The 23292-nt window shown below is 39.0% G+C and overlaps 1 protein-coding gene across 2 annotated transcripts in view; it reads left to right on the top strand.

The window, feature by feature from the left end:
* The window catches only part of DTL (denticleless E3 ubiquitin protein ligase adapter), a 40080-nt gene extending 22718 nt beyond the window's left edge, over positions 1–17362 (top strand). The window contains exons 12-15 of one of the 2 annotated variants that reach the window (XM_007451312.1): positions 3940–4029; positions 6434–6569; positions 12215–13047; positions 15195–17362. In XM_007451312.1, coding sequence (XP_007451374.1) covers positions 3940–4029; positions 6434–6569; positions 12215–13047; positions 15195–15293 — 1158 coding nt within the window. In that variant the 3' untranslated portion in view covers positions 15294–17362. The remainder of the gene's footprint in view (positions 1–3939; positions 4030–6433; positions 6570–12214; positions 13048–15194) is intronic. The other variant, XM_007451313.1, reaches the window with a different exon arrangement.
* The last annotated feature ends 5930 nt before the right edge of the window (positions 17363–23292 follow it).

Here is a 23292-nt window from a genome sequence, read left to right as displayed (position 1 = left end):
TTTTTTCTTAAAAACAAAATTTCAGACATACCAAAAAGTATAATAAAGGATTATGCAAAAAAAAAAGAAAACTTTAGGCACTGATCATTTTTTTAAATCATGTAAAATCAGCTTCTTAATTATATATATACATAATTATATATAATTATATATTATGTATGTGTATATGTATAGTCTTATTGCCAATTCTTTATTTGTTTTCTGTGTTTTTTTTTTTCTTTTTATTGCCAAGCCTTAAAGTTCCTCCCTAGCTCTAGTACGAATGCTTGCTTTTTTTTTTTTTTTTTTTTTCCTTCTTAGTTTCAGGAAATCAGGGTTGAAGGATGCTTCCTCTCTTTAAAGACATGAAATAAAGCTACTTGGTGGTTCATTAGTAACCCATTTTCAGACATTCAATCAGTGGGTATCACACACATGGGTGACCCTTTCTGAATTCTAGGCTGGGTCACATGTCGGTGCTGAATGATGTGGTTCAGACATGATGTTCTCTTGCCTGTCCACACATAACTCAGTGTGCAGGTTCTGATATTTGAGATCCTGGCAAACTTAACTGCTCCTAAAATTGAATGTGCCTAGTGAGGTGGCTCAGTTTCTCGTTTCCATGATAAGGAAAAGTGGGAGGGGTGTAGTTTAAAAAAAATTGAACACAAGCTGAGTATTCAGGCTGTTAGGTCAGAATTCTCTCAGGTGTTAGGATTCGCCTATGCCAAAAAAGCCCATGGGCCCAAGAAAACAGGGTGAAAGAAGGGAGTTTTAGATCTCAAGACAGAAGAGAATGGCCTTTTAATCCTCACCACTGGCCAGCAAAGAGGAGATGTAACATAATTAGACTTTCTGACACTGAGGCCTAAGACTTAAGAATAAAAAGATTTAATATTATGTTATTTTTCTTTTTTAATTTCCTACCCCTTGTCCTCCTCTCACCCCTACCCACCTCCCCTTCCCTGGTTCATTTCTGATAGAGCCACCGAATAGTATTGAAGTGGTTATAAATAAACTGATTTGGCACCATCATTCTACCACTGATTGGCGAAACATTGAGCCTGACACTTTAGGAAGTGTAAATGATCTCATGGCAAAAATGAAGATTAGGTTTGGTTTCTAACTGGGCAGAGTAAGGAGGTTTTTTGAGGAAAAGTGCTGATCTTTTTTGCATGTTCAAGTATACAAAATGTTTTATGAAGTCTGTAGGTTAGAGCCAGTTACTTCATAGTTCTGGGAGTTTTAACTTCAGAATTTCTCATGCCTTGAGTTAGTCTTTATTCTGTAACAACTAAAATTTGTAAGAGAGGACAGTTTTCTGTGTTTTGACCATTCCCAGAATGCATAGATGTTTAAATGTCTCTTGGATTTAATAGTCTCCTCTTCTTGTTTGAAAGTAGAGGGAGGTTTTTAAAAAATGAAATTATCATTGTGATAATATTTTTATAATAATGAAGTGACAATAAATAAAAACTTATTTGAATAAGAATGAATGATTTAAAAGTCACCTGAGTTTCGTTAGAAGAAATTAATCTTCTTGGAAGTAGTCACCAAGTATAGTTGACCATACTAGGATAGTCCTCAACTGTGAAAGCACTTGTTACTAACGTTCTTAAAAACTTGTTGGACATTAGTTCTCATTCCAGCCCACAACATGCCCTTCCCTCCACTTTTTTTGTTGAGATAGAATTTGTATAATGTAAAATTCACCATTGTAGTCACCTTAAAGTGTACAATTCAGTGATTTTTTTTTCACATAAGCACAGTATTGTGCAACCATCCCCACTGTCATTCCCACATATTTTCATCACCCCATACCCTTTTAAGAGTCACTTTCAGCTTCTGGCAACTACTAACCTATGTTCTGTCTCTAGGGATTTGACTATTCTGAACATTTCCTATAAATGATCTTTTATGCCTGGCTTTGCTTTCACTTAATGTTTTCAAGGTTTATCTATGTTGTTGCATGTATCAGTACTTCATTCCTCTTTACGACTGAATATTCCATTGTATGTATAGACCTTGCTTTACTTATTTATTCATCAGTTGATGGAGATTTAAATTATTCCACTTTTTGGCTTTATGAACAAAGCTACTATGAACATTCATGTACAGATTTTTGTTTGAACATGTCTCTAGTTCTCCTGGGAGTGTATACCTAAGAGTAGAATTGCTGGGTCATATGGTAATTAATTCTGTGTTTAACTGTTTGCGGAACCTTCCCCTCACTTTTAATGCTGTGTAAAGTACCTGGCTCATGGTAATCATTTCAATAAATGCTGACTTTTGTTACTATTATTATTCCTGCCTTATTATCAAATTGTAAAAAGTTTTTCTAACAGGTCTACCCTTTGTGGTTTTTTTCTTTTAAATCCTATAGATAAATGCAGAAATGTACATACATTCTATTGGTGGATATTTGTTTTTTCTTGACATTTATTTTAATCTTTAGTATAGACAGTCAGGTTTTCCTAGGTATTTTAATGCCTAGGAAAATGAGGAAGGGGCAGGATCATGAAATGAAGAGCTAGAAGCAACAGGCAAGTAAACCAATGGAGTAAAATAATGTGTTGTTACCAGGGAGGGTCAGGAGGACATGAGGATTTCCTCTTCCTTTTAACTTGCTGCTTGCAGTACTCCTTGGGCCTTGGGTAGAGAAACTTTATGGGCTGGGGCCATAAAGAATTTCTGTGACTTGAGATAGAGACTATCTTGAAGGTCTTTTCTAAAATATACTACCTTGTGAAAGAATGAGCTCTTGTTCTCTGTGGCATTGTAGGAGTAGGCAGCAAGTGAGGTCCTTTTAGATCTCAAGAAAAAGCCCAGCAAGGCAAATTAGATTCTGCTCTTTGTCTTCTTCGGCTTTTTGAATCATTACATATGTGCCATTTAACCCAAGAGAGGAGGAGTAATAATTGAGTTGGGTAACCTTATGAATCAGTGTGTCGAATCTCTTTAACTACAGTCTGAGGAGTCCATTAAGCTTACTTAATAACTCTCACAAATATTCTTCCCAGAATGCCTCCACTTTCTTCATACAAATGAGCAATGATTCAGAGCCTCAGGAAAATGAAAAGAGAATAATTTCTCTTTTTCAAACACGTGCTAATAGTAGCTGTGTGAGTTTGTACTCCATGTTGTGCTGATTAATGCCCATGGCCTCTGATAGGGATTGACAGCTCTTGAATGAGTCAGCTGTCAAACGCACATCACTAATGGCATCGAATGAGGGTGAAAATATTCTTAGTCACATGTGTAGTACTGCACAATGTGACCCTTCTTTATACATTAAAATGTATTGAGATGTGGCAGTACTTAACTTGAAAATTCAAGATTTCTTTAAGCAAATGAACTTAAGTAAAATTTTAGAGGAATTTTTTTTCCAAAATGGATACAAAGTGCCATGTAGAATATAGCTTATACCCCTTCAAAATGAAGGAGTATAACTTTGGGCTTTCTTAAAAGTCAGTGAGTCTTCTTTTGGAAGAAAGACTGTCCTCTTGTCCCAAGAGATCTGCTAGCATGTCTCAGGTACCTTCAGGACTTAGTAAGTGCAGCGTTCCTGGAAGTAGCTGACTAGAGAAGATCTAAAGTTGTCTAGGCTCCACTTGAAGTGTACTACCTAGTTACTGAACCTTACCCTTTCTTTCAGTCTTGAGTTTTAGTCAAAATACATATAGCTAAGTTGTCCTGATTTGAAATAAGACCTGTCCTGGTATCTAAGCTCATATTGTTTACTTATTTTGGCTATTTTCATTCTGTTTTCTCAGATTAATGACAGAAATACTTTCATTGCCCATTGGGACTTTTTCTGAGCTATGGGTAGGCATGTCTAGGGGCTTTTGGTAATAACCCTAAAGCTCTCTAAGGTACAGATATGGAGAGATTCGAAGCCTCTGTCTGGGAGACCTACCACTGCTCTGCTGACTTGTTTTTTTCTTTTTGATGTTGTGATAGGTCTCCATACCCTGGCATCCTCCTACTGTGCTCCTGGGTCATTCTCAAGAGGTCACATCTGTGTGCTGGTGTCCATCAGACTTCACAAAGGTTTGTAGGTGAATCTGTGGTTGGTTTAAAAAGTAGATCACAGGTTTGTAGGTTTTCCCAAGGTTAGCTTGAGAGTTAATACAGACTTTTATGTTTAAATAGACATTTAAAAGATCTAGAGGCCATCCAGAATCTGTATCATCATTAATCACACATATTCTATTTTTTATACCAATAGGTAAACTGTATTATGCACTAAAGAATAAGTGGATTTCTTAGTTCCCTAGAGTCATTCCTAAGCATAGGATTTAAGTTTTTAACATTAATAAAATTTCATTTTAAAATTGAAGGTAAAAAGAAAATCTAAGGTGAAAACTAGTGTTTCTAACTTTCTACATATTATCAATGTGGTATATTAAAGGTAACACCTTGAGTGTTCTTCACAGTCCAGTTTGGGTTCTCACATGCCTGAAAAATGCTTACTGTGAAGTATTAACATGTTAGGCTGTGTCTGTGACTAAACTAGAGAAGAAGTAGCTCCAAAGTATTTTAGACACTTTGAAAAGAAGAAAATAAACTCACTTAAAAAAAATTTTTAATAGTGATACTAAAGACAAATAAAAAAGCTGAAAGGTAGAAGTCCCAGAAACATAAATAAACTCCACATACATGTAGGGATTTCATATAATAGTGGCCCCAGTTCCACTCACTTCTCCAGGGCCTACCTTTGGTCTTTGGGTTATTTTGGGTTTGTAGGAAATGTCCCTTCTGTGGAGAGCTCCTTTTTATCTATTATGTTTTGAAGGTTTGTTGCCTATTGTTCCCATCTGATTTTTTATCTTCCAAAATCTTCTCATAGTCTGATCTACTCATGGCATCCCTGCTAGCTTTCCAGTACTACTGTGGATTTCCTTTTATTTCTATATCCCTATGTAACCATTTCTGTGATGAGCTTCATTATAGACTTTTTTGAAATCATTGCTTTAATCACCAAAGATTACACCCCAATGGCATTTTCCCTCTAAGATTCCTTGTAATTTCCAGTGAAACATCTGCTTGTAATGTGGAATTTTATATCTTCATAGAACTTACTGAGATGAATTTTTTTTTATTATTCAGTTAATTATCATCTTTTTCCATCCATCGTATATTGCCCTTATCTCTTTGCACAGAAAAGACTCAAAGGAAGTAGCAGGGCTGTTTACTCATACCAGTTTAACGACCACCTTTTTAAAAGGTCCTTTAAAATAATTTTGTCCCGAGCCTAGAATTAGGAAGATAAAATACCACTTTAAAAAAAAAAAAAAAAAAGATTTACACTTTGAAATTGGAAAAACTTGGATTTAAATTCTAGCTCTGCCACTTAATTGTGGTGACCTTGGGCAAATAACTTTATTCCCATTTTGTAGATGAGGTTATTTGCGTATAAGGCTTTTTATATTGTGAGAATTAAATAAGATAAAGAACATAAATTTTCAGACACTCAAATTTAGTAGTTGCTCTGTAAATAATAACTTGTTTGTAGACTATAGAATAACTGGGGATTCCAGGCATTTCTTTTAAGCAGTTAAATATGTGTGTCTTCTTTTGGCCTCCCAGTGAGGAAAGGAAAAACCTGCCAGCCTCTTGGGGACCAAGACTTAAGAGAACGTGTGTTCTTTTTTTTCCTCTCTCTTTAGTTACTGAAATAGAGAAATTATATAAACAAATGCTGGGGAACAGCTCTGGTACCAGTGGCCATTTGCCACAAGCTCTTCAAGCTGGACTTTCTCTGCCATAAAAGGCTTGGGACCAAGATCAGGAATGGTTAGATATTTTTAAAGGGGCAAAAGTTATTTTTAACTTTTTTCAGTCTAGTGAACGTGTCGTTTTCCCAGATTGCTCCTTTACCTATCTGAAAAAGAATCTTAGGGAAAGGTTTCATTCTACTTGCCACAGCATACTAGAGTCATGGACTAAATCAGATCTTGGGAATAATCCCATTTACTTTAACAATAAGCCAGAACTTGAGGAAGTCAGAGGAAAGTCATACAAATTAAATGTCAGTGACATACACTGACTGATCTTTTAAGAGAAAGAGTAAAAATGACATCTTAATTTAATTATGTGTTTTGTAGTTACACAGAAGGTGTAAAGGTAATGATTTGCCCAACTTCTTGAGAATAAAATGAAATGAACCTGGTTTTATAGTAGAGCTTTAGGTAGCTAAGAAATGACTGGTCACAAAAGTCATAGCAGCAGAATGTATATAAAGAAGAAACTAAAGTATTCACTTCTTTGGAAATCTGGAATGATTCCTGAAAGCAGGGAATGAAAGTATCTGACCTTTCAGATAACATTTTCTATATCCTGTTACATCAGGCAGAACAATTCTCTAATCATCAGCCCTTAAGACATACCTGCTTTTTACTTTGTTGTGAATCTTTGACTGAAACTTATTAACTCCCTCCCTGGTTCTCTGTAGATTGCTACCTGCTCTGATGACAATACACTGAAAGTCTGGCGCTTGAATAGAGACTTAGAAGAGAAATCAGGAGGAGATAAACTCTCCATAGTGGGCTGGGCCTCTCAGAAGAAGAGGGAGGCGAGAGCCGACCTAGGTAAGGATCCCATGCATTTTTTTCTAAGTTTTTTAATGGTTTGATTGGTTTAGTTCTGTAGTACAGATGGTGAGCTAGATTTGATCTTATTTTGGTATGTTTTCAGAGGAAAGCACCGTCTCATTGATATTCTTTTTAATACATATTTTCTGAACACTACTATGTTTATCATCAACACAAGGCACTGGAATACACGAGTAGATTTATTTTTTAAGTACTTGTTGAACATCTACTATGTTCTAGGCACTGTTCTAAGTTCCTGGGGATTCTGCAATAAACAAAAGATTCAAAATCCCAAAGATGTAAATGAAGCTTACATATTAGTTTGAGAGTCAGTAAACAAGTTAAAGAAGTAAAATTTGTCAGATAACAATATGTGGTTAAGGAAAAAGGAAAGAAGAAATAAGAGAATAGCAAAGCATGCTGTTAAAATTTTAAATTAGGTGCCCAGGGAGACCTCAATGAAAAGATGGTATCTGAGTAAAAAAATTGAAGTAATGAAGTAGTAAGCCATATAGATATTTTAGAGAATGTTCTAGGCAGACAAAACAGCAAATGCAAAGGCCCTGAAGCAGGAGGAGGCCTGGCATATTTTGTGTTCCTCAAAGAGGCTAATGTAGCTGTAGTCCCTGTGGCTAAAGCGGGCAAAAGAGAAGAGGGGAATAGTAGTGGAAAATAAGGTTCTTGTATGATTTTGGCTTTTATTCTGACAGACAGAAAGCTGTTGGAGGGTTTTGAATAGAGAAGTGTATGATCTGACTTTTCTTAACTTGATCATTCTAACTTCTGTGTTGAAAACAAATTGTAAGGGGATCAGGGTAAAAGCTGCAAGCTAATTTAAAAACTCATTGAAATAACGCAGGAAGCAATTTTGGTGACTTAGACCAAAGAGGTAGCAAATGGTAGGACAAAAAGTCTTCAAAATCTGGATATATTTACATGATGGAGCCAACAGAATGTGCTGTGGGAAGTAAGGGAGAGTTATCAAGGATAACTTCAGAATTTATGGCTTGAGAAGCTAGAAGGGTGGAGTTGCCATTAACCTATACAGGAATCACTGCAGGAGGAACAGGTTTGGGGGAGGGAACAGCTGGATGTTGTTTGATATTGTTAGACATCTAAGTCGGGATGTCAGATAGGCAGTTAGATGTTTAATTCTGCAATTTAGGGCTGGAGTTGTAAATTTGGGATTCATCATCATATTGGCAAAAGGTAGCTATAGATGGAAAAGAGAATAGGTCTGGGGTCTGAGCCTTGGAACATCCTAATATTTAGAAATTGGAGAGGTGAAGGAGCAGGTACAACCTGAGAAGTAAGAGAAAAACCAGGAGAGTATTGTGTAAACGAAGGAGAGAGGTCAGATGTTTTTGGCATGCAATGTAAGATGAAGGCTAAAAACTGACCTTTAGATTTGGCAGTGCGGGCAACCTTAGTGAGAGCAGTTTTTGGTGGTGTGTTGGTGGCCTGATTAATGTTGTTCAGGAGGAAGGGAGAAGAGAAGGCTCTTTCAAGGAGTCTTCCTAGAAAGGAAAGAAGAGAGATGAAGTGGTAGCTGAAGGAGGAAGCTGTGTTGAAGTTTGTTTTGGTTTTGTTTTGTTTTTTTTGTTTTGTTTTGTTTTGTTTTTTGCGGTATGCGGGCCTCTCACTGTTGTGGCCTCTCCCGTTGCGGAGCGCAGGCTCAGCGGCCATGGCTCATGGGCCCAGCTGCTCCGCGGCCTGTGGGATCTTCCCGGACCAGGGCACGAACCCGTGTCCCCTGCATTGGCAGGCGGACTCTCAACCACTGCGCCACCAGGGAAGCCCCTTGTTTTGTTTTTAATGAGAATATAGCATTTTGTATGTGAAAGGATCTTATAGTGAAGGGGAAAATCAATGCAGGGAAGTTTGCTGGACCAGTGTCTTCGAGTGAGGGGATGATATCTAATATACATGTTGGAGAGTAGTCCTTTGTCAGGGGTGTGGATAGTTCATCCATAGTAACCAGAAGGCAGAAATATAGGCACAGTGAAGGTAGGTGGATAAATGGGATGGTCAGAACTTGTGGAAGTTTCCAACTGTCTGAGAGCTTCTGTTTTCTTAGATAGGAATGAGGATCATCAACTGAGGTTAAGGATGAGGGGTGGAAGTGATAGAGATTTGAGGAGAGAAAAGAAAGTCTGGAATAGTCATATAGAGAATAGAAGAGTAAATGGACCAGGGAAATATGATGTTGGGCATAAGAGTCAACCTAAGGCTAGCACTCACTCATTGAAAGTGAGCAGTCAGTATGGTTGTGTGTCTGCTGCACAGGTACAGGTACACTGTAGGTGGAAAGTTGGGTTTAACCAGTCATATGGTTTGTTTGTTTGTTTTTAATTTTTTTCAGTAATTTAATATTTTATTTATTTATTTTTGGCTGCGTTGGGTCTTTGTTGCTGTGCGTGGGCTTTCTCTAGTTGCAGTGAGCAGGGGCTACTCTTCGTTGCAGTGAGTGGGCTTCTCATTGCGGTGGCTTCTCTTGTTATGGAGCACGGGCTCTAGGCTCACGGGCTCTAGGCACCCGGGCTTCAGTAGTTGGGGCATGCAGGCTCAGTAGTTGTGGCTCGCAGGCTCTAGAGCGCAGGCTCAGTAGTTGTGGCGCATGGGCTTAGTTGCTCCGCGGCATCTTCCCGGACCAGGGCTTGAAACTGTGTACCCTGCCTTGGCAGGTGGATTCTTAACCACTGCGCCACCAGGGAAATCCCTCTGCTGCCTTGTCTTTATATGTATTTTTTGCTCCCTAATTTTGAAAAACAAAAATGAATTATATGTATCAGCATCGCCACCACTCATACACAATTTCAGTTAACATTTAGAGTTATTTTTTGAGATTTTACTCCCTTATCCATAGAGATTTTCTTGTTAACAGAGTCATAGTTATACTACAGATATATTTGGATTTCTTGAGGATTTTTTTCACTGAACATGATATTCTAAGCACTTTCCATGTTATCTTTTTAGCAAAACATTTTGAATTATCCCCTGGGTAAATGTTCCATAGTTTACCTAGCTATTCTATTGTAGTTGGACATTTTATTTCCAACGTTTTGTGGGAAAAAGTTTTTTTCTGAATTTAGGGTCCCCATCTCCCATTAAAATAGATTCCCAGAGGTGGAATTTCTGTGTTAATGACTATAAACATTTTAACATTTTTGATGAAAATTATGTTTCTTTTAACTAGGTGTTTTTGTTTTTTTTGACGTGGACCGTTTTTGAAGTCCTTATTGAATTTGTCACAGTTTTGCTTCTGTTTTATGTTTTTTGGTTTTTTTGGCCACGAGGCATGTGGGATCTTAGCTCCCCGAACAGGGATTGAATCTGCACCCCCCGCGATGGAAAGCAAAATCTTAATCACTAGACCACCAGGGAAGTCCCTAACTAGGTGTTTTTAGTGTGTCATTAATTATTCTTAGTTTTGGAAGTCAAGTCACAAAAAAGTTACATACGTTGACCAAATTTGTACCATATTAATAACATTTAGCCATTATTGAATATTAGCACAGTTGTTCTAAGGACCTACTTGGATTATCGTTTAATTCCCCAAACAACCGAAACTGAAGCTCAAGGAACTTAGGCTTGCCTAAGATCACACAGCTGTGAAGTTATAGTAGAATCAGAGTTCAGACCCTTGCAGTCTGATTCTAAAGCTCATGCTTGAAAGCACCTTGCCGTACTGCCTCCTTTAACCCAGCACAGCAAAGCGAAGTTCAAACTAAGCCTGGACCAGGAGCTAGACCTAGATTTCTCTGTCTCTGGGTGATGCCAGAGTTAACTCTGAAGAGCACTACAGAGCAACAACCTGACACAAGGGCCAAAGGCTGGTGCACTGGCCATTCGGCCCTGTAAGCCAACTTGCAGCAATGGATTGGCTGCTGCTAATCACACTGCTGTTTTGAAAATTATGTTCCTATGCTTTCCCAAGCTTCTAATTGCCACCACAACCCTTCACTGCTGTCCTGGACTGCCTGTCTTCTCTTCTGGCCCTTTTAACCTAGTAACTAGAAGGCTTTAAATCCCAAGGCACAGCCCCTTTTACCTTGTCCTACTTTTCCCAGTCAGCACCTGCTCTGTTGTTTACTATTCTTTCACTGTTTCAGCCAGAGATTTCATAGCACTGTCAGGGCGAATGGTTCTCTGCCTTGTCTGTGCATCATAGCCACTTGTGGAACTTTTTAAAAGTTTGTCTCCAGAAATTGTTCAGTAGGCCTGGGGTAGGGGCCAAGTACCTGTATTATTATAAAGCTCCACATTAAGTCCGCTATGCAGCCAGATTGAGAACCTCTGGTCAAGTATTACTAAGTGACAAATGATTATCTTAAAGAGAAGGAAACCTTACCTGTTCTATCTCAAGTGCTTGCTGTAGCCTTTTTTTTTTTATAACTTTCTTTTTAATTTATTTTTGGCTGTGTTGGGTCTTTGTTGCTGCACCCGGGCTTTCTCTAGTTGCGGCGAGTGGGGGCTGTTCTTCTTTGCAGAGCACCAGCTCTAGGCGCAAGGGCTTCAGTAGTTGTGGCATGCGGGCTCAGTAGTTGTGGCTCACGGACTCTAGAGTGCAGGCTCAGTAGTTGCGGCACGTGGGCTCAGTAGTTGTGGCTCACAGGCACTAGAGCTCAGGCTCAGTAGTTGTGGTGTAAGGGCTTAGTTGCTCCACAGAATGTGGGATCTTCCCGGACCAGGGCTCGAACCCGTGTCCCCTGCATTGGCAGGCGGATTCTTAACCACTGCGCCACCAGGGAAGTCCCAGTTTATAAGAATTTGCCTGAAGTATTTGTCATTGCCTGTAAATAAGGGACAGGACACATAGAGAAGAGTTCTATCCACTATTTGATTTGCTTTACAGAGAGCGTGCATTGAGTTTCTGAAATGTTCTTTGACATTCTTTGGCTTGTGGAAAATCATAAATTGTAAATTAAGGTGGAAAGCCACATGAGGCCTGATAACAGGTAATTGATGGAATTACTTCTTATGGAGATTAAAAACTATCTCCATTTAATAGATGTGGAAACCGAGGCAGAGGTGAAAGGTTGTACCAAGTCACCGAGTGATTGTGCCAGATCGTAGACCTGTATGCTCCTTAGTGTGTGGTGCCTCTCTGCCCTGTGCTCAGAAGTATACACAGGAATGCTAATGGCAACTTTACTTATGAAAACAAAATATCATTAACAACCCTAATGTCTTACTGTTACCTTAGGATACTTTGTAGCTGTTAAAAGTGATATAAATCTGTATTAATGTGGGAAATGTTCATGATATGTTATGAAGCAGGTTACTAAATATTTGGTACATCATGGTCCCATTTTTTTGTAGAAAAAAGAGATGTATTATATCACATGCACAAGTATAGAAAAAACATTAAAAGTGGTTCACTTGGATGCTGTTAAATTTTTCTGTAATTTCTAGATTTTTACAAGTATGTGTTTTACAGCAGGGTGTTTGGGGGGCTGGCAGTTAGGAAAAGGGAAGGAAAATGGTAAAAGGGTCCAGTAAGAATCAAATGACTTACGTGATCTACTCACTGGGAAATCAACCCCTGGATGATTAAGTTAGCTATAATTTTCCTTGATGAGAACTCGGGGGTATTCTATGGCTTTCACTTCTGATTTTTGTGACCCTCTTTTCTTTTTCAGTAACAGTGACAAGTAGCCAGAGTACTCCTGCCAAAGCCCCCAGAGTAAAGAGCAGTCCATGCATTTCCTCCCCATCATCAGCAGCTTGTGCTCCAAGCTGTGCTGGAGACCTCCCTCTTCCTTCAAATACTGCCACATTCTCTCTTAAAACCCCTCCTGCCAAGACCCGATCTCCCATCAGCAGAAGAGGCTCCGTGTCCTCTGTCTCTCCCAAGCCACCCTCATCTTTCAAGATGTCCATTAGGAACTGGATGACCCGGACACCTTCCTTATCACCACCCATGACTCCACCTGCTTCTGAGACCAAGATCATGTCTCCAAGAAAAGCCCTTATACCTGTGAGCCTGAAATCATCCCAAGCAGTGGCTTGCTCTGAGTCTAGAAATAGAGTAAAGAGGAGGCTAGACTCAAGTTGTCTGGAGAATGTGAAACAAAAGTGTGTAAAGAGTTGCAACTGTGTGACTGAGCTTGATGACCCAGTTGAAAAGCTTCATTTGGATCTGTGCTGCCTTGCTGGTAACCAGGAAGACCTTGGTAAGGACTCTCTAGGTCCTACCAAACCAAGCAAGATTGAAGGGACTAGTATGAGTGTCACAGAGCCTCCTTCTCCTGCCAGTCCTTATGCTTCAGAAGGCTGTGGAACGCTACCTCTTCCTTTGGGGTCTTGTGGAGAAGGCTCTGAAGTGGTAGGCAAAGAGAATAGCTCCCCAGAGAATAAAAACTGGTTATTGGCCATGGCAGCCAAACGGAAGGCTGAGAATCCGTCTCCACGAAGTCCATCATCCCAGACCTCCAACCCTAGGAGGCAGAGTGGAAAGACTTCTCCAGGCCCGGTAAGTTGGCAGTGGTAGAAGATGCATTTCCCAACTTGGCCAGGGCAGACACAGATCTCTTCTCAAAAGTCAGAATGCTTTTTTTTTTTTTAAAGTAAATCTGTTTATTCCTAGGATTGCCAGATTTAGCACATAAAAATGCAGGACAAATATTCGTGGGACATATTTATACTAAAAGTTTTTCATACTAAAAGTTATTTGTTGCTTGAAATTCAAATGTAGCTGGGTGTGTCCTGTATTTTATCTGGCAGCCCTATTTACTTCCATTAAAATCCTATCTGTTGGGCTTCCCTGGTGGCGCAGTGGTTGAGAGTCTGCCTGCCGATGCAGGGGACACGGGTTCGTGCCCCGGTCCGGGAGGATCCCACATGCCGCAGAGCGACCAGGCCCATGAGCCATGGCCGCTGAGAAAAAAAAAAAAAAAAAAAAATCCCATCTGTCAAGGTCCATACCCCTCAGCCCCATTGCCTGATTCATCAAAGGCTTCTTCATCCTCCTGGATATCAATTCAAAAATATCTTCCCTCACCGTTGTTTGACATTATTCCCTCCCCTACCCCCCAGGCCCTGCAGCCTCTTTTTATAGATTCTCTCCCCTTTTTATAGACAAAGCTGTAATTCATGGACAAGTTGCCAACATCCATAAATAGATTTTCAATATGTAATTACAGCTTATAATTATTTAAAATAAAGCAAAATTAAGATACTTACAAAGCAATTTAAGTGAAGAATCCTTGTAGATTTTTATGATTTTTCCCCAATCTTTTACGATCATCTTGCTCACACCGGTATTTTTGGCAACTCACCTGTATCTGCCTTTTTTTAAACATTCAGTTTAACTTTACTTATCTTTTTATTTAACTTAGATAATTTCAAAAACAGATATTGCTGGCAGAAATAGCTTTGTGAACCTTGAAAACCAAGTGACTCATGGTGGAGGCAGAAGTAGCTGTGAGCACTGGGTGAGCTATGGGTACCACTCAAAGGGAATAGAAAGCTTCTGATACTCAGTTTGCAAGTTAAGGATGGAGGTGGGTTAAGGAAGTTTCTCCTGTAGTTCATAGTAGCTCTTTCTCTGTGTTAGGGAGAAGGTGGAAGAATGATTGAAACCCAATTTAGGAGTCATGATCAGTAACATCTGCCCATTTAAAGGGCAGAAGCTAGATAACCTTAGGCCAGTTCTAGTTTAATAAGTGTTCATATCCCCCTCCTACTGTCATGAAGCCTATCCCATAGTTTTAGGAAAGATAAATGAAGTTGTTGTTTTTTTTTTTTTTTTTGGCTTAAACAACAGACATTTATTTCTCACAGTTCTGGAAGCTGGGAAGTCCAAGATCAAGGTGCTATTCTCATCCTGGTGAGGGTCCATTTCTTGGCTTGCAGATGAGTTGTCTTATTGCTATATCATCATATGGTGGAGGTAGAAATATTTTAAAGATTACTTCAAACACAAATTCCAAGACCTGCTACAGAATATTAAAAACAAAAACAACTATAAGTAGTCTTTCCTTTTTTCTCTCAAAATTATCACTTTGCCCCTAGCTAAAATTCCTATTATTATAGGAATTTTATTTCAGGGAGCTGGTCTGAGCTATGTGTTAGCAGAAAAGCAATTTCAATAAAAAATTGTTTTCATGAATGTGTACACCTTAAAGTCTTTAAAAAATAGTGTGCTGGTCCAAGATATTTCTGGCTTTATAATTTCAATCTTTGAAGCTTAAGTTTCTTTAAAATAATTTTTTTCTTTATGTACATGTTGATAATGTAGACTTCAGAAAAGAGTAGTATCTGCCATTTGAATACCTATCTCGTTTGTAAATTTGGGAGGGTGATTTACTCACGTATTTCAAAGAGGATGGTAATTGTAACCTCTTTGGTTCCTAGTACGAGACTTAACTGGTCAATATTTTCTGTTCACATGAAAAATCTGTTTCCTCCTTCCCTGCATGCTGCCTTAAATTTTTCTGTATTTAGTACAAATCAACCAAAAGAGACATTGCCATCAAAGTATTTGAGACTGAAATCTATCTGACTAAATAAGCACATTTCTAGGCATCCTAACTTAAAATACCCTTAGTGATAACTTGCTGAGGTAACAGCTGAACTTTGTCTTAGAAAGTCTTTAGAATCTAAACTTTCTTCTTCTAGGTCACCATTACTCCCAGCTCCATGCGGAAAATCTGTACATATTTCCATAGAAAGTCCCAAGATGGCTACTGTAGTCCAGAACAGTCAACAGAATTATAGATTCTCATCTGAGTGAGTTAACTGAACTTTGACCCATTAAAAGAAGATAAAAAATTCAATAGAGTGACTCTGTAACTCTGGTTTTAAGAAAGCTACCGTTTTTTCCTTTTTAGAGAAAATCCTTTCAACTCCGAAATTTACCTAGCCTGGTTCTACTGCCATCGTGTACCGTGCAGCTTCCTCGGAATGAATGCTGTGTTTAAATTTCATAAAGTAAGTTTGTCACTGTGTAACATTTTGAATGAGTAGTCTTTACTTTTTAAATTATGCATCCTCCCTACAATAATGACATCCCATGTCATAGAGGCAAAAAAACAAGTGTTGTCTCTCGTTACTCTGAAACTTTCTGGGCACAGTGGAAAGTATCTGCGGGCCACAGCAGGAGGCCTGTCTGAAGGTCAGCTGCTGAAGAGGACCCTGGGTCTCTGCTGCTTCCAACAAATACAGTTTCATATAAAATATATATAATCTTTTCACTACATTTTTGTGGGTTTTTTTAAGTATGTGGTAAAATGTGATGTTTAGATAAGCAAATTTATATTGATTCAGTGTTAAAATACAATCTCAAAGTTAAAATCATCTTTATTTTAAAAGCAGTGATAAGTATCAGCTCGTTGGAGAAACTTGGAGAACACTAGAAATGTTTGTCTTTTTTCCCCCCGTATATATCTCCCACATGAGATCTAAGGTTCTCATATTTTTACCAAGCAATCTACTATGTTTCCAACCCAACATCACGTTCTAGAAGAGGTTATAGTTTTTGCCATTTACTAGAGGAAGATGTTTATAGAATCAGTAGTCACTGAAGCTGGAGTTTGAATTCAGTCTTCAGTTCTCTAGGGGCTGCTACTTTTTTTAAAAAGAAGTCATCAGATTTTAAGAAAAAGTAATGATTTTTTATTGATATTTTTATAAAAGTAGGTAGTTCTTAACTGAAAATCCAGAACCTAAAGAGTAAATCTTGACTTTAACTTGATTTTTTGGATTCTCTTTATATACGAAAAAGCAATGATCTTCTAGTAGAGCCCTGAGCCAAACATCATAGAATTTTCTCTAGGTATTTAATATAGAGAGTGTACAGACTGACTCTCAGTTAATAATGTGCAAAATATCTTGAGTATCCCTTACCTTAATAGTTACGTATCAATCAGCTTCAAATGAACCATTGTTTTATATTTTAGCCCTTTGTAACCTCATAAAAACAAGCTCTGTGTACTTTCTATGTACTATGTCCTTGGAAGGGAGTTCCCTTCCAGTCATGAAACTTGATTCATTTTATCCACATCCCTGAGGACTGTGTAGACTTTATTCATACTTTTGTCATCATTTAAAAATCTATTCTTAATGATAACTTTAATTCCTTTGATTCTTATAAATGAAGGTGTAACAACAAGAACTGCATGGGTCAGTTAAGCGTGGTTCTCCTGGTTTTATCCAAGGAGAAAGGTAAATAAAGGAAAGCCACAGAAATGCTATTTTCGAAACAAAGTATGCCGTAGCATTAACTGAATATTTAAGAACTCTACTTATATTTGATGTTTGATTTTTGTGTGTTTGTGGGAAGGTGTTATTTATGACCAATACCTGCCAATAATGCAATCTATCTTTCTTGATTTGAAAGCCAGTGGGGAAAAGGATCCATGAAAAAGAGAACTAAAGTAGGTGGATTTCTTCTTTGTATCCCTGCTCATCTGACAGTTTCTGCTGAGTAAAATTGGGGATAAATGTGGCTGTCAGAAACTGTGCTGAGAGTCTACTGAGTGTAACATTCCCACTTGGAAAACTAGTACTTCAAATGGGTGCCAAAGGTCAAATGTAATGAGATAATAATTATCCCTGCTTGTGTCAGTGTCAGACTTTGAGCTGCTCCTGAATAATAAAGCCTTTTACCTTATCTGATGTTCTTTTCTGAGCTTTTGCATTAACCTAGAAGCAGTCTGTCTACACAGAAGAACTATAGCAGTAATCAAGAATCCCTTCTACTTGCTCATTGAATAAAATTTATTTATTCCCAAGGACATGATCTAGTTCAGGCTGAAAGAGGTTTTCATAAAATACGTCTTGCTTGATCAGACCTTGAGTGTTTAAGGTGGCTTGGATTACTTGATAAAGGAGGGTGGAGTGGTGTAATTCTTTTTAGAAACAAGTATTTCCAGCCCAAGCTTTTCTATTTGAATACACTCCAAGCACTATTGCTACAAAGCTGTATTAGAGTTTCCGTTTGGCTGTTTCAACACAGGCCCTTAATTTACTTTTGCAAGGGTTGACTAATTAGTCCTTTAAAATGTCTCTTAATCTAGCCTGCACTTTCAGTTGGTGATAAATCAGAATCGTGTAGCTTACCCCGTTGGGGTGGCAGAAGGCAGGTTCAGCCCACCATCCCTATGCCCAGCCTTAATAACTTAAAAACTTTAAGATTTTTGGGACACCCTGTGTAGGAGGCATTTTTTAAAACCTCAACTGTGCAATATGCATGTCTAGGCATTACTTTTTTCTTTTTAAGTGTGTGTGTGTGTGTGTGTGTGTGTGTGTGTGTGTGTGAGTTGCTTTAACCCTCACCTTGAAATTAGCCAGTGGCAATGATCTTGTATAGGTCACAGCAGTTTAACATATGCTTTTTGAGAGCCTGTTGTAGCCGACACACTGCTGCTCTTAGGTCTGTTCTTCTGCTTTTCCTAGTCCCAAAAGGGACAGGACTTCGTCTCACACTGCTCTTAAAGCAAAGGATAAGCAGTCTCACAGAGAGAATCCGTTCCACAGCTAGGTGGTGTGGGCAACATTTTACAGATGTGCATCAGAAGAGAAACTGGGTGAGGATGTCGTACTAGAGAACCTGAGTTCTTGTCCTCCTTGTGGCAGTTTCAGCACAGGTGTCTGCTTTGTAATTATATACAGGGCTGACTGGCCCCGTTGAGCATCACACCGCTTCCCACACAGGTCTCCATAGGAGATCCTTTGCCTGCCCTCGGTTCGGATTTTGCCACATCACGGATTAACCAGTTACGCATCAGATTCCTAGGAATTGTGGAAAAACCTGCATTGTGCATGTGCTCTTTAGAGATTGTTTGGACGTTATAAGCAAGCCAAACAACATTTTGTTGGTTGTGAAGTGAGTCAAATACTTCATTAGATCCAATGCCAGGAATACAAGCCCAGCTTGTTATAAGGGACCCACTTTGTCATCTGAAGGGGTAGAAAAACCTGTTTTATTTCTGAGCTACGTTTGAGCACATGCTAAAAAGTGTAAGGGTTGTTATAGAATTATGTAAAGTCAAGTCAGCCTTTAAAAAAAACATTAGGCAGCTTGTTTGGATCAGTATGCCTACAGCAAGTATGTACAACACAAATGAGAGGTGTTATAGTATTAAAGCGTAGGCTTATTCCATCCCTGAAGCTCATCCCTCCCACTTCCCTGCTAAGCCAGGAAAGAGGACTTCAAGGATATATATAACCAGGTTCTTAATTTTGAATTTCAAAGGTTTAATATTCCATTTATACCCCATTTCTCTTTAATTTCCTTAACTTGCCACTTGCCCTTTCCCGTTTTGACATTCTGAATAATTCAAGCTATTTTGTAGAATATGAATAGCACATTTCAAATGCCTTTGATTGGAAGACATTCAGTTCAGCCAACACAACCATCACCTGGAAGATGTTCAATTCAGCCAACACTTATTTATTCACTCCTGCCAAGCCCTGTGAGAAGCACCTGGTCTGCAGAGTTCCTCCCTTTATTTTCAGTAGTCAAAGGAGTCACTTTATCTGTGGCACTTCAATAGGCCAAAGTCAGCATTTGAGGGAAACAGGCAAAGATCAGATTTTCAGGTCCTTTGAATGAAGTTGTGAGCAGCTACGATGTAGCAAGTGCTGGCTAGATGCAGACTCTTCCCTCCAGGAACTTCATTCAACTGCCACTTAAAGCGCCTTTAACTTTTCAAAGTAAGATGCTTTCCTCATGCATGTTTCATATATTCTTTACAACACTGTAAATAACAGTTAAAAACATCTCTAGACTGCATAGCTTTGAATTCCAGCCCTAGCTCTATGGCCTTCGGCAAGTTCCTTAACCTCTCTGTGAATCAGTTTCCATGAGATGTGTGGTTATTACATATACAGTTCTTAGGACAGTGCCTAATAGCACGTAATAGCTTACATTTATTGAACAATTACTGTTAGCTATTATTCTCATAAGGTAGGGAGGGCCGGGGTTGTTAACCATATTTGATAAATGGACATAAAGGTTTAAGTAACTTCAGTTCTTCTGACATTCCTGTTCCACTACAGTTGTGATCCTCGGTTAGGGGAACTAAATCAGAATCACCTGGGAAGCTTTGCCTGGGCCTCCAGTCTTAGCACTTTTCAAAAGGAGCAAATGGGCCTCTGGGAAAAAAAATCTCTATTTCCCCAGGTGTTTGAGATTCATGACTCTTTCTCACCAGGTGTACATGAAAATTACAGAGGTTATTTCATATATAGCCTCAGCCACTGTTTAAAGAGGCTGTGGTTTGCAAATCTATATCCTGGACTCTCAAGTAAGCCAAAGACTTTGCTCACACAAAGCCCACCCTCCCATTTCCTGACTGCTGCCCCCAGCTGTGCTACATTGTTTAAGATGTGTTCACCTTTAGGGAGGAAGCTGCTGCTGGGGGACCTTTAGAGCCAAGTCTTGATCATTTGTTGGGTTATTGTGTTCCCTGGCCAGTGAGTAGGCAAATAAGAGGTAAAGCTCAAAACAGGCTATGCTGCTGTATTAGTAGCTCTGATTTTGTAAGAAACTTAGAGTCAAACATTTGGTTGAGTACTGTGTAAGTCTCTAGATTCTTTTCCCTCACTTCAGTGAGATTCTTCCCTGAGCTCTTTTTCAATGCCTATAATACTTAGTGCCTTTATTTCATCAGTGCCAAAATACCAGCCATGAAGGTTTGACATTTTGGTGGACAAACCCAACATTGAGGTTTCAGTTGGCATCTGAGTAACAAACTGTGTTGCCACTGCTGCTGTTCAAGACCGTGGTTTCCAATTACGAGAACTTATAGAATGTAGCATTCTCTTATTAGGAGTTGGCACCTTCCTCTACTAACAGTCCTCCATGCTGGACCCCTTCATCAGTTTGTGCCAGAGTTATCAATTCAGGTGAAGATGTAAAAGGCTGATTTTTTTCTTTCTTTCTCTTAACAGCCTTACTTTTAAATCCAGAGTCTAAAAGTAATTATACAAGTGGGCCCTTCCCTATTATATTACCAGATAACATATGTTATTGAAATAACAAACTACAGATAAACCATCTGGCCTTGCTATGCTGATACGGAGTTAGCACAAACTGTCATACGTCACTCGATAATCATTCAGCACCAGTCTTTTCCTCTTTTTAATTTCTCTTCCACCTTTTCCCCATCACCTACAGTACACTCAAACACAATTTTCCAAGAATTACTTGAAAAGAAGCATAATAGGATTTATGAAGTGTAACTGTGAAATAATAGCAGTATAGGAACTGAAAAGTTAAAATCCAGTAGGCATTGTTGCCCCGGTAATGGGTCAATATTTGGCCCAACAGTTAGTGTCAAGTTGGAAGTGCTACTTCCATAAAAGCCTTATTAGATTTTTCTAGCTTTATGTGGGAGTACGATTCCAAGTCCAAAACTCAGTGTCTTCACAAAGAGGTTGACTAGCAGGCAAGTCGAAATGAATATTAATAACCTTTGAGTGGGGAAGAGAAATGATAAACATTTCTCAGCTTCCTAGTTAGGTAATGAGGTATTGGCTTTTAAGTGTTGCAGCTATAATTAAGTATCTGGTTTTGGAAAACTACCTCCTAAAACTAAGAAATGTAAGCAGCAAAGTCTGGAATTATACATGGAATGCCTGCAGAGCCAGGAAAATTAGAATGTGGTTTTTTGATGATTAAGAATGGTTTCTATTCAGCCAACTCTCCTGTACAATAAATTGCACAAAGAGAGAATGCTGTTTAGAGCAGCTTGTTAACTCGAGTTATCCTGTGGTGTCCTCATGCCTTCCTGTTTACTTTGACAGCATTTCTAATCCCATTCACTTTTTCATGGTATTTTGGCCAGCTGAACAGTAAATGAAGCCAGGGGTGTAAGTTGGATTCCCAAATGGCCTATTCACTTCACTCTGTTCTGTGGCCACAGGCAGCCTGTCACATGCCTCCCCTAGCAAGCCACCCCACAGAAGGGTGGCTAGAGTGCTCAGGCTCAGTATAAACAAACTCATAGTATGTACCCTCACTACACACATCCTGAAGGCATTCTGAATTCCTGTCTTTCCTCAGTTCTCCCTATCTTATGACCAAGTTTATAAACCTCTTTTAATCAAACTTATAGATTCTTTCATGTAATGCACACAATAACCCAATAAGTGACTATAATTGTTATCTACATTTTGACAGATCCACATTTAAACAGAAACTAAAGCATGAAAGTTCAGTAGCTTGCCCAAGGACACATAGCCAACAAGTGGCAGCTTGTAGATTGGTCTGACTCAAAAGCCCACAGTACTAATTCCCATATTATAATAACTCACAGAAAGAAGCCTGTCCCTGGCCCTCTATTAATCAAATATATGCTTTTTGGGCTTCCCTGGTGGCGCAGTGGTTGAGAGTCCGCCTGCCGATGCAGGGGACACAGGTTCGTGCCCCGGTCCAGGAAGATCCCACATGCCACAGAGCAGCTGGGCCCGTGAGCCATGGCCGCTGAGCCTGCGCAGAGGGGCGCGTGCTATATATATATATATATATATATATATATATATATATATATATATATATATATATATATGCTTTTCATTTTGTGCACATTTGAAAGAGAACTCTCAAAATACTCCAAAGACATTTCCTACTTGAGTAATAAAAAATTACTCTTTGGGAGAGGAAACCATGCTTAACTACAGGAGGAAGGTGATATACAGGTCGAGAAGCTTGAACCAATACTGATAACGTTATAAGAACACAAGAAGACTGACAAACAGGATCAAAAGCTAGAAAAACAGGACCAAAGGCACAGAAGTTAAAATTCTTTAGGAAGGAAAAAGTGGAATAAAGCTTGCCCACAAATATAAGGGAGAGAATGAAGGATGAAGATGAGGATACACAGAGCCTATGACCCAACAATTCTACCCCTGTGCCCTAGGGGAACTCACATGCACTGGGCATGTGTACAGGGATGTTCATAGCAGCATTGTTTATACTGGCCAAAGGCTGGAAACGACCCAAGTGTCCATCTACAGTAGAATGGATAAACTGGGATACTCATAACAGAAGACTATGAAAAAGAATGCACTAGCTACACATGACAATGTGAATGAATGTTAGAATGTTGAACAAAAGAAGCAAGAACAAAGGAATGCATACAGCATGATTCCTTTCAGATCAAATGTTAAAAAATGGGATACTGAGCTAGTATTTGAGGGATACATATATGGATGGTAAGAGGCAAAACAAAGATGATTATTACATTAGGTCAAGACAGTGGTTCCCTCTGGAGGGTTGTGCTTGGGAAATAATACATGGGGGCTTCCTACATTATGGCAAGTCTCTGTCTCTTGCTCTTGGTGGTGACATGCTTGTCTGCTCTGATTATACCTTGCATTTATGTTTTATGTACTTTTCTGTATACGTTTTATGATTCACAATGTTTAAAGGAATGAAGATGAGATCTCTAGAGAAGACAGACAAGAGGAGGGGGATGGAGAAATTCTAGATAGACTGGATAATAACAATTAATAATAACAGTTATTCAAAGGGAATGAGTTACTAGGGGAGCCCGTGGGATCTTGATACTTTCTATGGAAAAAGGAAAATCCCCTGTTCCCTCAAAGCAGAAGGATGAACTAAATTGCTTCTACATATACTGTCAGGATTCAGTATATTCATTCAGTTTAAAAGAAAAGAACTGAGGCTTCAGCAAACAATGCAGTGGCTCAAACATGGGGTCGGGGTTTTCATAACTGGGATTAAGCCAAAAGTTAGCGGGGGGGGGGG

This window comes from Lipotes vexillifer, unplaced genomic scaffold (genome assembly GCF_000442215.2).
Source record: "Lipotes vexillifer unplaced genomic scaffold, Lipotes_vexillifer_v1.1 scaffold570, whole genome shotgun sequence".
Lineage (NCBI taxonomy): Eukaryota > Metazoa > Chordata > Mammalia > Artiodactyla > Lipotidae > Lipotes > Lipotes vexillifer.
Note: the sequence above shows the minus strand (reverse complement) of the source record. Positions and strands in the feature narration are given on the sequence as shown.